Source organism: Perna viridis, chromosome 12 (assembly GCF_037379345.1).
Source record: "Perna viridis isolate PV_CMFRI_1.1 ecotype Kerala chromosome 12, ASM3737934v1, whole genome shotgun sequence".
NCBI lineage: Eukaryota > Metazoa > Mollusca > Bivalvia > Mytilida > Mytilidae > Perna > Perna viridis.
Genome location: NC_142456.1, coordinates 28,569,423 through 28,584,734, shown reverse-complemented (window position 1 = coordinate 28,584,734; position 15,312 = coordinate 28,569,423). Strand labels below are relative to the sequence as shown.

General features: G+C 32.3%; 1 protein-coding gene across 4 annotated transcripts in view; it reads right to left on the bottom strand.

The window, feature by feature from the left end:
- The window catches only part of LOC148601923 (uncharacterized), a 32,375-nt gene extending 17,290 nt beyond the window's left edge, over positions 1-15,085 (bottom strand). For 2 of the 4 annotated variants that reach the window (XM_088556583.1, XM_088556580.1), the window contains exons 1-9: positions 14,983-15,085; positions 12,521-12,628; positions 10,982-11,072; positions 10,311-10,505; positions 8,658-8,831; positions 7,569-7,641; positions 5,443-5,540; positions 5,221-5,293; positions 2,900-3,024 (exon numbers count right to left, since the gene is read on the bottom strand). In XM_088556583.1, coding sequence (XP_088412709.1) covers positions 2,900-3,024; positions 5,221-5,293; positions 5,443-5,540; positions 7,569-7,641; positions 8,658-8,831; positions 10,311-10,505; positions 10,982-11,072; positions 12,521-12,568 — 877 coding nt within the window. In that variant the 5' untranslated portion in view covers positions 12,569-12,628; positions 14,983-15,085. Of the gene's footprint in view, positions 1-2,899; positions 3,025-5,220; positions 5,294-5,442; positions 5,541-7,568; positions 7,642-8,657; positions 8,832-10,310; positions 10,506-10,981; positions 11,073-12,520; positions 12,629-14,762; positions 14,807-14,982 lie in introns of those variants that run through there. The other 2 variants (XM_088556582.1, XM_088556581.1) reach the window with 2 other exon arrangements.
- Between the last annotated feature and the right edge of the window lie 227 nt (positions 15,086-15,312).

The following is a 15,312-nucleotide window of genomic DNA, read 5'->3' as shown; positions in this document are numbered from 1 at the left end:
CCTTTATGGAACTAATACTGCAGCATGTATAATGCTTAAGAACATAGCCATATTTTATATAAACATGAGCATGAAAATGTGAAAATTGCAGGTTTTCAGATTATTATAATAAAATGAGGAATATATTTATGTTTTCAAATCTCCTTAATACTCTAGTCTGGTCAGAGAGTGATGTAGGGGAATGTTTTAAAACCCTGACAATATATTCAAAATGAAAAAAAAAATTGTTGCATCTACTTGAAAGAAGTTTCATTTTAAAACGTATGAAACAACTTTTGAGGCAATACATATCAACTTTTCATGAAACTTTGTCAGTCAAAAAATGACACTTGATGTTAACAACTTAGTATGGGAGTTGAGATAGATAATGTTGACTACATCATTTTCATGGCATATGGACAAAGTTTTTTCAAGAAAAGAGATTATGTCACAATGTTATGCCACTACATCGCAAAAAATATTCATTTTAGTACATTGCTACAGGGATTTCATAATGCAGAGTGCAAAGGTTCCAACTCCTATTGAATACCTCAGCAGAGTGCTTTAACATGCAAGGAAAGTGGCAGCTTTCCCAACACGGTCCATCATTATGGTTTGCGGTTAGGTTTTCCGTATTATAGCCTGACAACTCCAGCATGTAACACGCCAGGGGTACCCCATTCCACCACCTGGGGCACACAACCCAGTTGCTCTGTGGACAGAGCACCTAGCCCCCGGCTAGGTTTCTAAGCACTATTTAGTCGCCTTTTACAACAAGCTTAGTGCTGCTGCAGGCCTATTCTTTGACAGCCAGACCTGCACAGGGTAAATTTATGTTGAAAATAGCAACAAATAATCGAGGAACTCTATATAATAAATATGGTAATCAATTGGTTTTCATGAATAACCAAAATATGATAACTCATGCCAAGAACGCAGTAAGATTTAACTTGAGCACAGAACAAGTTCCGTACACTCGTTAAATCTATGCCTTCGTAGGCACCCCTTCCAATTAATTGTCCTATTATTATTTCTGACAATATGAATACTCCAAACATTGCATATAGTTCATGTGAATTTTTCAAGTTTAAATAAGAAGTTGCAGATAACGTGATAACAAGGCAAGTTAAAAATTGCAAGTGAATGTAAAAAAGTTCTCTCCTCCTTGATCAAAGGTGCCATTAGTTTGATTACCATTGCCTCAATTTTAGCAGAAATAACTTCAGGCTAAAATGGAATTCCAGATAGTATTACAAAGGAAAACTTGACTACCAACATTCACTCAACATTACCAGTCATCAGAAAAAACTATCAAATCTAAACACTTTGGTTTGAGTCTATAATATGATCTTCCACTGTACCACAACCAAGGCTACCACCTTACTTCTTGATCAACCATATTGTTCTGAGTCATATTCAAAGTGGATTGTTTGTTTGAAGAATTTAAGGTATTACTTTATACTGTCTGAAAATAATAAACTCTGTTGTTTCAAAGGAACTGACCTTCAATAAAAAGCCATCAACACATGATACACCTGTCCCCTTCAAACTTTTCTTCATATTCAAGTGAGTATTAATGATCAAGTTATTGTGATTGTGAGCACTGATCAATTGAAAAGGCCCTCCCCACCACACAAAAACAAAATAAAAAAACTTTGCAGACAGTTGAACTATGTCGTGGACAAAATATTAGTTTTTGATACACTTAAACATAGGGACTTACAGTTTATTATGGACACAACTTATCTGGACACAATACTGCACAATATTTTGAAATACGAAGTACAGAATTCAGCTTCAGGAAGCTTACAGGGATCACTTTGTACCTCATTATCTCCAAAACAGAAATATGGAGTAAATTTGCTGAGCATACTATTTTTAAGTCACTAATATTGTTGGTGACTTCTTGCACTTGTAATTTCAGTACTTTATATTCCAATACGATTTGCATAATTATATATTACAACTCCATGTTATGCAGCAGATCTGTGCTGCGTTTACCGCCATAGTGTCATAGTTCAAGTTCATATGAGATAAAAATGTACCTCTTAAATATCATACACGTGTGTTCTACGTGTGTTTCTTGCTTGTAGGAGAACAGGAAATTTACATGAAATGATCAATTAGCATTGAACATTACCCAGTTTCCGATTCAGGCACAGGAGCTTATTACATTACTATATAGATCATATTCATCAGTAGGACCCTAATATATCGATAAATATTCATTGCCATTTGTTTAATCTGGTTCCTAATCTGCTTCCCTGGTCCATATCATAAGCGACCCAAAGATCACTAAAATGTATTTCTTCTAAAAAATATCAAACACATGATCGTTTTTTGTCTGTATGGGAAGGGGAAGTTTACATTAAAAGATGAAAGGATTGGTCAGTATTGAATTTATGTAATGTTACCCAGTTTCCAATCAAACACAGGGACTCATTACAGTTGACTATATAGGTCATATACATTATCAGGGTCCCAATATGTATAATATAGCAATTGCCAGTTGTCTAATCTGGTTCCTGGTAACAGTTGTTTTGACTCATCATTCAAGTCGTCACGGTTACGAAAGAGTAATCATATCAATGGAATCAAGATTCTAGCGGAAGTCACTCGATTTTAGAGCATATCAAATTAATGCCATTTCAAATGTTGAAAGTAAGCCAAAATCAGAGGCAGAGAATATTTGATGATTAGTGACTTTGAAGACTTTGGAAAGACTGACTAACAGATAAAGTGACATACATATATAAAAGAGGCTGCAGTAGGTAGAGTATCACTGGCTATGTTTTCAAGCATCACGTATGTACATCAATAAAAAAAAGCTTTGTAATAATTCTAATATGACACATGTGCAGCACCTGGTAGAAAATATGTGGTGACAATTATAGTTCTTAGTTCAATTTAAATAAATTACCTTGATTGTGTACATGTGCCCATGTTCCAAGACATATAGTTTTTAGGCCTTCAAACTTCCCCCGTCTATACAGATAGACAGAAAGAAAGATGGCTAATAAAACCAAACCAATGACAACTCCAACTCTGAAAAAAACAATATCACATATCTAATACAAATACATTGTTTACCTATTCATAAGAAAGTAAAAAGCAAAAAGCTTTGCCTAGTGCAGTGTGATATGACTGCAGCCAGACTTAGGTAAGTTGTTAACACAAGTTTTGACATATTTAAAGTAGGGACTTGCAGTTCAATGAGGACACATCAACTGGTTGGACACACTACTGTACGACATTTTGAAATTCAATTCAAGATAAAAGCTCTCCTTGAAACAGTGTTTCATGGACCACTTCGGACTCCTTTTTAAAAAATGCTTCATGATACAATAATAATGATAGCATAATTTTTAAAGAGGAATAATTTGCAAGAAAAATCAATAAGACCGGATTAATTTTTTTTTTAGATGGGTCTTTCAAAAAATGATGTTTTTGATCCTTTGACCCCATGTTACTCATAAACTGTGAGAAATATTCCAAAACTGATTAAAAAATGCAGAAAGGAATTCTTATGAGGAATTACCTCATGATAACATATGACTATTTCATATATTTTCACACATGAATGAAAAAAATTAATTTACTTCTTTCGCATTGGTAATGTAATGAAATATATTAGCAAAGTAATATATACAATTTCAAAGCAGAAGAAATAATTTATGTCAAAATTTGAAGAGAAAAAAAACAATTGTATAGCCAATAAAAAATTAATTACAAACAACAGCATTGCCATTTATTCATATTTTTGTGTTAACATGTACATTAATATACTCTTTCATGAGACTATTTCAATCTTTTAATTAAACTATGATTTACACATATATAACATAGTATATCTAAGGTTTAATGGGAAAAAGCTTGTTTCTCTGAAGCAAAATAATACTGATAATATATCAAAGTTAAATCCATAAACTTGATTTTTCATAAACATTGGACCAACAAAATAATTTGTCAACATTAAGGAGGTAGACCTAGGGTAAGGGACACAACTCTTAAAAATCATTGAAACGTTTGTATTCTGCATTTTACATCAATCTCATCTAAGCATCAAAGTAACTTAGACTGATTTCCTTCTGTTTCAAAGGAAAGCTTGATAGGCTTTGGTGAAAGTGAATATGATACAAACATATCACTGATTTCAAAAGTTATGTCTCTTACCCTAGGTCTACTTCCTTAAGCTGTAGAGGATTTTGTAAATAAATTATTACAAAAACTTATTGAAAAATCATTTGTCGATTGCACGGCATATTCTCTGTTTGCTACGGTAAATAAGTAGCAGAAAGGTAGATAAAAGGGAATAGAAATTTAATTTTATTCAAGTGATACACCATTATATCCATTAATAATATGTTCAATGTTCAAGCTCAATTTTTAGTTGCTTAAATCAATTAAAATGTTGTTTAATGAAAAATGAAAATAAAAGGGAAAATCTACTTTTTTATACAATTTTTTGGGGGGGGTAATGTAATTGTAATGTAATCAAAAAGTCATTGTGACTACACCACTTCTTCACACAGTAGTCAATTACATATGATTACATATAATCATAAAATTTAATAATTAGTGATTACATATGATTACTAATGAAAATGTAATTGATCACAGTTGATAACGATAACTGATTATGATTCATCCACCCCTGATGGAGGTTTCAACATGAAAAAATCCTTTCATAGAATAAATTTCTCATTTCGGGCATCAGAAAATAATTGTCTTCCTTCATGCACAACTACATAGGTTGCTTCACTGAACTGCTGTAAATTGCACCAAAGTCAAATGGAGTAGCAGCACTCACAAAGTCTTTTAACATGTAAAACCCCATAAGTTTGTTTATCTCCTTTTCCTTCATGTATAAAATCAAACCTTCCAAAGTCTAGGAGAAGTTGGTATGACCATGTAAACATGTCTCCTAGAGAAATCTGACAGGGTGGTTAAGGATGAGTTACACTATGATTGTCAATTATGAGGATTGGGGGTTTGGTTTCAATATTTATAATACAGTAATAACTTTTTATTTTCAATTCAACAGAAATTCACTGATATTTTACTCTAGTTGATGCATTCTAACTGTTTATCATATTGCATTCTGTTGTTTAATATTGTCCCTAGTAGAATATGTATATTGCACTCACAAGCTTCAAGCTTGATCAATATATGATTCTACTTGGGACAATATTCCCTAATATTCATGTAATAATCCTATAATATCATAAACAACTGACTTACATAATAAATACTGTAGAGTTACTTTCCTCTGGTGGTTCTACAGTACCTGTTACAACAGTTCCGACAATCACTACTGAAAAAAATTAATTATAAATCAATTTATATCCATGAAAATAGTAAAAATATAGACTGAAAAAAAATTGACTGATTATAAATTTGACACTGTACTTTACTAAAACAGTTTGATCTGAAGGTATATGGTGTTTGATTATAAAAACTCACAGGTGTCTGAAGTTGTCGTCTCTGTAGGAACTGGTACTGTTTGTTTAGGAGTAGTTTTCATTGTAGGGACTGCTGATGTTGTCTTAGGATTCGAAGTCCTGAAGTATAAAAAGAAGTACTATTAAATAATACATTGAAACCTGTCTAAACCAAACCTAAATAATCTGTAAACATGTCTACACCAAACCTAAATAATCTGTAAACCTGTCTAAACCAAACATAAATAATCTGTAAACCTGTCTAAACCAAACCTAAATAACCTGTAAATCTGTCTAAACTGAACATAAATAATCTGTAAATCTGTCTAAACAAAACATAAATAATCTGTAAACCTGTCTAAATCAAATCTAAATAATCTATAAACCTGTCTAAACCAAACCTAAATAATATGTAAATCTGTCTAAACCAGACCTTTTAAAGCCACTTCTAAACTCAATTTGAATAATTTTGAACCTTGGTAAACTTAACACCTGTCTAAACTGAACACCTGTTTAAACTGAATACCTACCTAAACTGAACACCTGTCTGAACTGAACATCTGTCTAAACTGAACACCTGTCTAAACCAGACACCAGTCTAAACTGAACATCTGCCAAAACTGAACAAATTTTAATTTCCAAAAGAGATTCACTTCAAACAGGTTTTACTGTACACAAATCACCTGATGTTTAATCTGGACCTCTAGTGATGTTTCCTACCTGTCACTAATATACTAGGAAACATGAAGAACCCACCACTTTCTAGTTGCACTATTATTAAAATGCAAGGTTAGACATTAAGGTTGTCCTATTGTCTCTGAGAAGTGGAAATACTATTCAGACAGGTAAAAGTTAAATCATACTTGCCAAGAGGACAACAAATTATAATGTATTTCTCAACATGCATTTACTAAAGGACAACCTAAATTTCAATATGGGCAAGTAGAATTTTCATCAACTTGCCCAATAGGACAAGTTTTACAAAATATTTACTTCATACCCTAAAATAATTGGTCAATAGATTTGAAATAATAAAATTCTATATGCATATGCTTGACATTAACATGCAGACATTGAGGGAATAGCAATAGCCTAATGTGATTTCACCCTAAGAAGTAAAGAAAATCAAGTTTGAATTAAATCATATTCTAAATGTGTGCTTACAAACAACAAAACTGCTCAACAAAGACATGTCTGTTCTTTCCATGAAATTTAATATTTCTTGAATTTATCATCATAATGTAAATTATTAAAATTATATCATTATTATTATGTAAATTATTAAAATATTATCAATTTACCATTGTATATACAATTTGATTGTGATAATAAATGCACATTTTCATTTCAAAAGGAATTTTTCAACTAAAAAATAAAATAATTTATCAAGTAAACAATGTATATGCTTTAAGCAAGTACATAGCAACCTTTTAAGCGGTCACCATTGGGGAATGGTAAAAGTGACCTCTCAAGAGAAATGACCTTTCAAAAGAAGTTAAGTCAAATGTGACAATTTTCAAAGTTCAAAGTGAAAAGATGAATAGATATGCATACATGAGTGTACTTGGTATGAATTTGTTTAACAAAAGAAAGTTATTGTAACAACATTGTGCTGTTTAGCAAGAGTCAGTATTTCAAAACTGACTGAGACTTTTGGTCTCAAACTAATTTCAACCTTATTTAAATTGTTCATTACTTGCCAATGAACAGATTTTCACACCTTTTGACACTATACACATGTTTTTATAAGCAAGATTAATCAGACCAACCAATCACTAAGTCATTGATCAATCAAGCCAACCAATCACTAAGTCATTGATCAATCAAGCCAACCAATCACCAAGTCATTGATCAATCAAGCCAACCAATCACTAAGTCATTGATCGATCAAGCCAACCAATCACTAAATCATTGACTCCTTGCACAACCTCATGTACATACCTATAATACTTTTTGCAATTCTTGAGCATTTATGGTGAAAAGATAGTAGATTTAAAACAAGTTCTAAATGTAAACACACAAAATGACTGTTATAAACATACAAAATGTTTCTTTTGGAAATAAACAGGTGACAGCTGATGTGTTATGAGAGGTAGATGCTGAATGTAATTCTGCTAGGGCAGGTTTGACAATCTGTAAATTACTTACGTAATATTTTTGCGTAGGCATGGTCCACAACCAACATGGTTCTTCTCAAACCCCTCAGGACACGGAACACATTCTGTTATCATAAAATGTTATCAACTTATCAACTCAAAAAATAATGTTCCATCAAGAAGGGGTGTAAGCAATCCCTTTAAAATTTATCCAATTACTACTGACAGTTTACTGTTACCAAGACTTGTACCATTTCCCAAATGAGCCAAGGAAAAAAAGTATAAGGGGAAAATAAATTATTTATTATCATGCCATTTTTGTAGGAGCTTTATAAACCTTAAAAATGTTGGAAACACAAATTAAAAAAAAATAGAAAATTCAACTCCATTTAGAGATGCCTACATGTACTTTTATTTTTTGCAACCACAATCCTGGTCTCATGACCTTACAATCATAACTTAGATCACAATTTTTCCTTGTATTGAATGGTCAGTTGGTAAATTTAAGTGTTACAGTGTCACACCTGTTCATTCACTCTCACCCTTTAAATATTTTGCCAAACTGCAGCAGTTGTGCATTTCCTGATATGTTCTCATTGAATGATTTGTGATGAAATCAATTAATCAAAAGGTTGAGTTATTCAAACTAAACGTAAATTTATGGTAAATATCTGTCAAGTGGTCTCATGCAGTTGAGCAAGTTTTAAAAGTTTTATGTAGAACAGCAGACATCTGATGCAGTTGGGGCTTCAGCTCACATAGACCAATAATACTAATATAAGAAAACAGGTTCAACAAAGTTATTATTTGAAACTGTAAATTTGGTGAAGGCTGTGGTATTGTGTGAAACTTGGAATACTGTGAAAGTACTTTAATAAGTGGATACCAATTTATATGGTTTAGGGAAGAAACACAATATGGTGGATTCTTGAATTCATCGTTTTGACGTTTTCAATATACACATCAATGGGATTCCTTTGTTGTTGGTAACCAAATCACATGTTTGGCCTACCCACAAAAACCACAAAAATAGGTATCCAATGAACAAAAGTTTTTTCACAGTATAGAATTAATAGGCATAATATCTCAATATAAAATTACTTGACATCTGATTAAAAACACATGTAGACAAGAAAGTTACCTCCACTTGAATTCAGGTGATATCCAACATCACATTCACCTTTTCCATCTCCTTTGTGTAAATTACTTTGACATAAACAAGGATCACCATAGAAACACTTGTTAAGGTTACATTTACATCCCTTCAGATTAATACAGTGAGCACTGTTATCCTTAACCTTTAAATACAACAAATCTGTCCGAAAAGAACAAACAAACATTACACAGACAATTAACTTTGTGGAAGAAAAATTTATAGATAAGGTTGTCAACTAAAAAGTTGAAACATTCAAAAAACAAATTTAATTATCATTTCAACATTTTAAAAATACATTAGAAGAGAAAAAATTATACCTTCTGCATGAAAAATAACTACAAATCATTGAGATGGAATCCATCTCTGTGGGCCCTTTCGTGGCAATCAAGTCATATATGCAAGTGGAGTTAGGTGATATACCCACATGTCAAGTATCAAAAGCCCACATTGAAAGACAAAAAAGTTACAACAGGGAGAAGAGTTTGTCAACTAAAAAAAACAGGACTTTGTCCTAAAGGTCAAAGTTCAAGGTCATAGGCCATTATCCAAGGTATGCCAAATATTGTCATTAGGTGATCTTCCCACATGCAAAATACCAAAAGCCCACATCTAAAGACAAAACAATTACAGCACAGACAAAAGTTTGTCCCAAAAAACAGGAATATGACTTGAGGTCAAAGTCCAAGGTAATATCCCACTATCCAAGATATGGGACATCTCATCATTATGTGATCTACCAACATGCCAAATATCAAAAGCCCAAATTGAAAGACAAAAAAGTTTGTCACTGAAAAACACAAGTTTGTCACTGAAAAACAGGACTTTGACCTTGAGGTTAAAGTTTAAGGTCATAGGCCAATATCCATGGTATGCAATACATTGTCTTTAGGTGATCTACCGACATGCAATATCAAAGTTCGGAGACAAGTTTGTAACAAACAGATGCAAGGACGGACAGATGGACAGAGTGATGACTGTAGGGCGATAACCTAATTAGTAAGATCATCATAAAAAATAAAATGCATTCACTTAAGAAATAAATCACAGAAACTCCATTTTATTATTGTTTTACCATGGGCTAACCATTTATGCTGCATTATTTTACCCTGAGCAATAGCAAAATGGTCGCTAGTGAAACTTTGCTTTGTATTTTTTATAATGAAGGAAAGGGTGAATTAAGTAGAACGATGTTAGATATATATGGCAGTAGTCGTTAGCATTATAATGTCAGTGTTCACATATGGATAGGTAAAATGTTTCATTCATTGACAATTGTTATTGTTTGGTTTCATAAATGAGTATGCACATGGCCCATGGCAACTGCTACAGAGTATGTGTGTACGTGATTTTACAGAATATAATGTAACTTTTCTAAATTATAATGTTTATATCTTTATCAAATATGAATTTGATGCTCATTCACGATACTGAAACGAATGAAAACTGCTGATACATATCAGAATGTTACATGTTTTTACATGATTAAGGTGGCAGTAATTTACACACACAAAAGCCACACCAAAGCCACCTGCTGCTCATTTAGTAATTGAAAAATCGACCACAGTAGTGGTCTTAAAGCCTGTTAAGAACGTCATGTTAGAATATTGAATTAGTTTAACTGTGAGCAAGGATCTATACCAGTGCTTGTGCATTGTGCTCGTTTTCCATTCTCCAGTATTAGTGGCTTGAAACATTTAAGTTCATCTAAAGATCCATCAACAGATGAAATATAATCTGGCTGAACATAATCTGGTTCTTCTGTTAATTTATCGTCTGGACATGGTTCACATTTCTCTTCTGTATAATCCTGTGAACAAGGTCTGATTTCATGTCCTGAAATACATTCACATAGCCCACTTAAGCCAAACAGATATTTGTGATTCTTTGCAAAAATTTTATAAAAGAATTTTACAATAAAACTCAGCTGATATCACAGTAAAACGTAAAGAACATCAAGTACAGCAACATGTATTCTTATCCTTACATTGTAGGTCATTTCTTTTTGGTAAAATCTTCATTAATTTTTTGAAGTGCCTCTGTTAAATCTTCTTTCAATGAAAGTCTCTTGTACATGTACATGTATACATAATTTAGTTAATTCTTTCTTAAAATTTTGTTCTTTGAGAATGACACTTATAAGAGATGATGGTATATTTACATTCACAATTAAGGGGAGAGATGTAGCTTATTAACATTGATTTTTGTGACTCCTTAAAACTTAAAAAACTGATTTCGTACATGTACATGGGCATGAGTATCTTTAGTCTAAAACCGAACTTTTACAGAATGAAATAGATATCACAACCCACCAGGTTTACAGTTGTAATATGGAACACATCTTCTTATGTTTCCATCAATAATTCTTTCCACATATAAAGCTAAGGTTCCATTTCCAAAAGCCTTCAATAGACAATGAAAATAAAATATCTTTGGATGCATTATTACAGAATGATTTAATGTAAACGTACTAATTTTCCCAGTGTACTAATGTTCGCTATTTTCACGGTGGACAGAAAACCATAAAAAATAGTACACACGAAATTGACTTTTAAGACTGTATAATGCTAATCATTTTTTTTAAACCGCATGATACCCACGAATATGTTCACTTGACAGAATCCACAAAAATGAATACGTTTACAGTATTTTATACATTAAATTTCTCATTTAAATTTGTTCTCTTAGTATTAACTGTTAATAAGCAGCTTAGTAGAATAAAATATTTTGAAAGGTGTAGCTTGCATGAGGTTGAACCCTTAACAGTTAGGGCAAAAATGAACACAATATTCAGCCTTGAATTTTGATTGTGGTTAGACATTTGACCTGGGGCTGGGATTCAGATTGTCCCCTTATTCCTAAATCGTTCCAGTCACAATCTCCAAAATAAATCCCAATCTTACTATAAAGGTATGTCACTTTGTGAAAGAATTTCAAACAGATCCATTCAATTTGCTCATCATCCAGAAATAAGAAAAAAAGGCTTGTTTCCAGCATCTTTGGGGCCCCCATTCCTACATTTGTAACTGGATCAAGTCACAACCATGAAGATAAATCCCAGTCTTCCTTTTGAGAGTCAATTAAAGAGAGATTTATTCGCTTTAGCTCAATTTATTGTCAAGGCATCAACAAAATGCATGTTTCTGACCTCTAATTCCTAACTGGTTCAAGTCATAACCCTTATAAGTAATCACCAGCTTCCTTTGGTGGTTTGGCATCTTGTGATTCATACTACATGTAGGTATACATGCATCTTTACTAAAAATCAAGTTATTGAATTTATATCAGGAAAATACTTCTTTATAGCAACAATTTTTTTTTGCAGTCCTACATGTAGAACAATTGTGTAGTATCAAAACTACCAAAAAAAGTCACAAAATCTAACTGAAAAATTTGAGCATGCTGAAAAAATGAATAACACTTCGTCCCCCAATATTTCATGTGGGGTGCACCAGGTATACTTCGGTTGATTTGAGTGGTCCCTAATTTTTAAATGAATGATATGGTCCAGGCTACAGCAAAAAGGGCAGTGAAAAAATTTACGGAACCCTTTGGAATCAATATCAATAGGTCTTCAGCCAGATGAAACTGTATCATCTAAAGAAGAGTGTGTGCAAGTTTCATCTAATTCCATTCAGTGATGATAATAGGAAAGAGTCCCTCCTAGGTTACCAATGAAATGATCCACATATAGCATCAGGAAACCCCAAGAGTCTTTCATATGATAAAATTGCAAGGTAACCAAGTATTTACTAACAATGACCATGAAAACTGTGTCCAAACCATCATACTGTTACAACTGAAAGACTTTTGTGCCCTATGTTGTAACAAAAACAAATATGACTACTTACCAATAGTATCAAATTTGTTGTAATTAAGGCAATTACAATGTTCTTCATTGTTTCAACATCCTTGGCTTTTAGTGTTTAAATAAATATTTTGTTTCCATTATCCAGAGCCTGAAAAGAAATTTATGGTGTTCAAGTACTCAAAATATCAGTTTCAGGGGCCAAAGCTACTAAATGTTGTCTTGGGCATTTACACTTTTTTTTCTTAAATTAAAGTCATATGAAATATGGTCAAAACAAACACAACCAAGAAGTTACATTCTATGTTATTGTACATATATGTCATGCTTAGAATACCCACACTCAACCATTTATGTCAAATCAAGTTGTACTGTAAACAGGAAGTAGATAACCATAGAATCTGGAAACAAGTCATAATGTAATAGCAATATACCAAATATCTAAGTATTCCCTTCAATAGAAGCTTTCGTGAAAGTTTCCATTATACATGTATTACTAAATCAATATGTAGAAAGGAAATAGTTACATTTAAGCCAGGAACCTAGACATGGGAAATACATGTACAAGTAATCATACAAAAGCAATGATCAAATGTACATGTACCAAAAATCTTAGCAAAAAAACATTACTATAAACTGGTACAAAGAAGGTTTCATGCCTCTACTATGCATTTTTTAGATGGCCATAATCCTTTAAATCAAAACCTTCCTTAACTGGTAAGTAACCTTCTGGTACAGTTTCACAGAGATACACTTATACTTAGTTAAACAAATGTGTTTACATTAAATTAGAAATATCTTTTGTTATTTTTTACCCAGTACCGGCACCTTCAAATGTACATGCTATTCCTACATAATTGGGTTCAAAACCCCCAAAATACCAACCTTTCTTTTGTGTAGTGAAATTTCTAGAAGACTTTTTTCAAGTCTGATCAAAATTCATGACATTACTTGTAAACCAAGTCTACAATAGACAACAGTATGGAAAGACAACAGCACCATACCATAATACATGTATAACCACAGAAATTTTGCAGTCTTACATGTGTTTAAACATAAAGCTTATTCCTAGACCTGGAAGCTGTTTTAAATCATGTAAATTATGAGAACACTGAAAATATAAATATAAACAGATGTACATGTACATGTATGTTTTTACCTTATGAACCATTTCTTATAGGTATTTGAAATGTACAGGGGTAGAAATAAGAAACTGATTGTCAGTTGCCCAAAAGACAAGTTTATTTGCCCTTCCAAAATTTCACTTGCCTTTGTTTATCATAATTAAGTGGAATATGGGTAATAATATGCATACATTTAGTAATACTCAGGGTATTTAACTGATTATAATTCACTGCACAACAAAAAATAGTTAAAAAATCAGATTTGCCATCACAAATGTCACTAAGTTTGCATAGCATCAACAGCATCATGTTTTGTGCTACAGTAGCAATACATGTAGGAAAAGAACGGATATGGAGAAATGTCACAAGTACATAAAGAATAGCACATCAACAAAAACTTCAACAAAGTGGACATTCAACCTGTAGTATTTAAGGGGGAGACTATGAATGATGTATGTTATTGTGCAAGTTATAAATATGAAAACTAATCTGTCAAATGTTCATGAATATTGAATTGAAAAAAAAATAAATTCCCTTTTTCAACTAATTAATCGTTATTAAGAATAGAGGAATTTGAATTTCCTGCACCTATTATGGACATCACCATACTCGATTGAGCTTTAACATCTTCTTCCCTTCTCTCCATTTAGTACATGGCTGGCTCTGGAGCATCGTCACACTTTGTCAGTTTGTAAAGTGAAAGTACACGTACATACATTTGTACATAATTGGCTACCATGTATGAAGAAAGTGCACATTTGGGACTTGGTCCTTGTAAATTTTTTGCAAGAATACACTTAAGAAGAGATTGAGGCACAACATGAAAGGAAATGCCAAAAAACACTGACGTAGTGACGAACAGCTGAAAGACTGGTATTTCTGAGGAAAATCTAACTGCTACTTTCAAAGAGTCTCTTTTTTTTATTTTTGGCAAAAAAGATTGGTGGATTCCTTAGCCCGGTAATAAAAAATGTTGGCCTTAGCTTTTTTTTTGTCACTTTATTTTGAGAATGGTGTAAATGTGTGATCTGCAACTCAAAAAGTTTTAAACCAATATTATTTAAACTTAGCACAGTAATTATGTACGTATTCAAGATCTTCACCTCTTATTATTGAGAAGTTTTATAATTTTTCCCTACATTGAGAGCATATTGAACTTACCCATGAACAAGTTAATGAAAAAGTGAAATAGATTGTGTCATCTACTGCATGAATACCATAAGGCCATTTTAAGGGAGGCAACAAGAAACTATAAACTACGAATCAACGACGACAAATTCCTCCAGCTAACTAAAGAAAACGAAAGCAAGCGGAAATTAAAATCATGATTAAAAGCATTACTTTAAATGACTTATGCATAAATTGAACCAATATTACTCACTTTAATAAAGTTCACAAAGTCCATAACTTCATAAACACAAAACTAATAAATAGGTTATTTCAGGTCAAGGTCAAGTGATGTTGCAAATTCAATATGTAAGTTTCGATCCAGACTGTTGGTCATGCTAAAAAAGAAGAGCACCCGGGCGCCCGTGTAAAAGATTTAAACCTCCATGAGAATACTTATCGAGAAAAAAAATAAATTTTGTTTGAAAAAAAAAATCTTTTTGATTAAAAACTATAATTCGCCTACATGTGCATCATAGACCTGTTATTACTGATAGGTCTTTGATTTTTTCTCACAATATTTTGTATGATTTTGAAAGTAAGT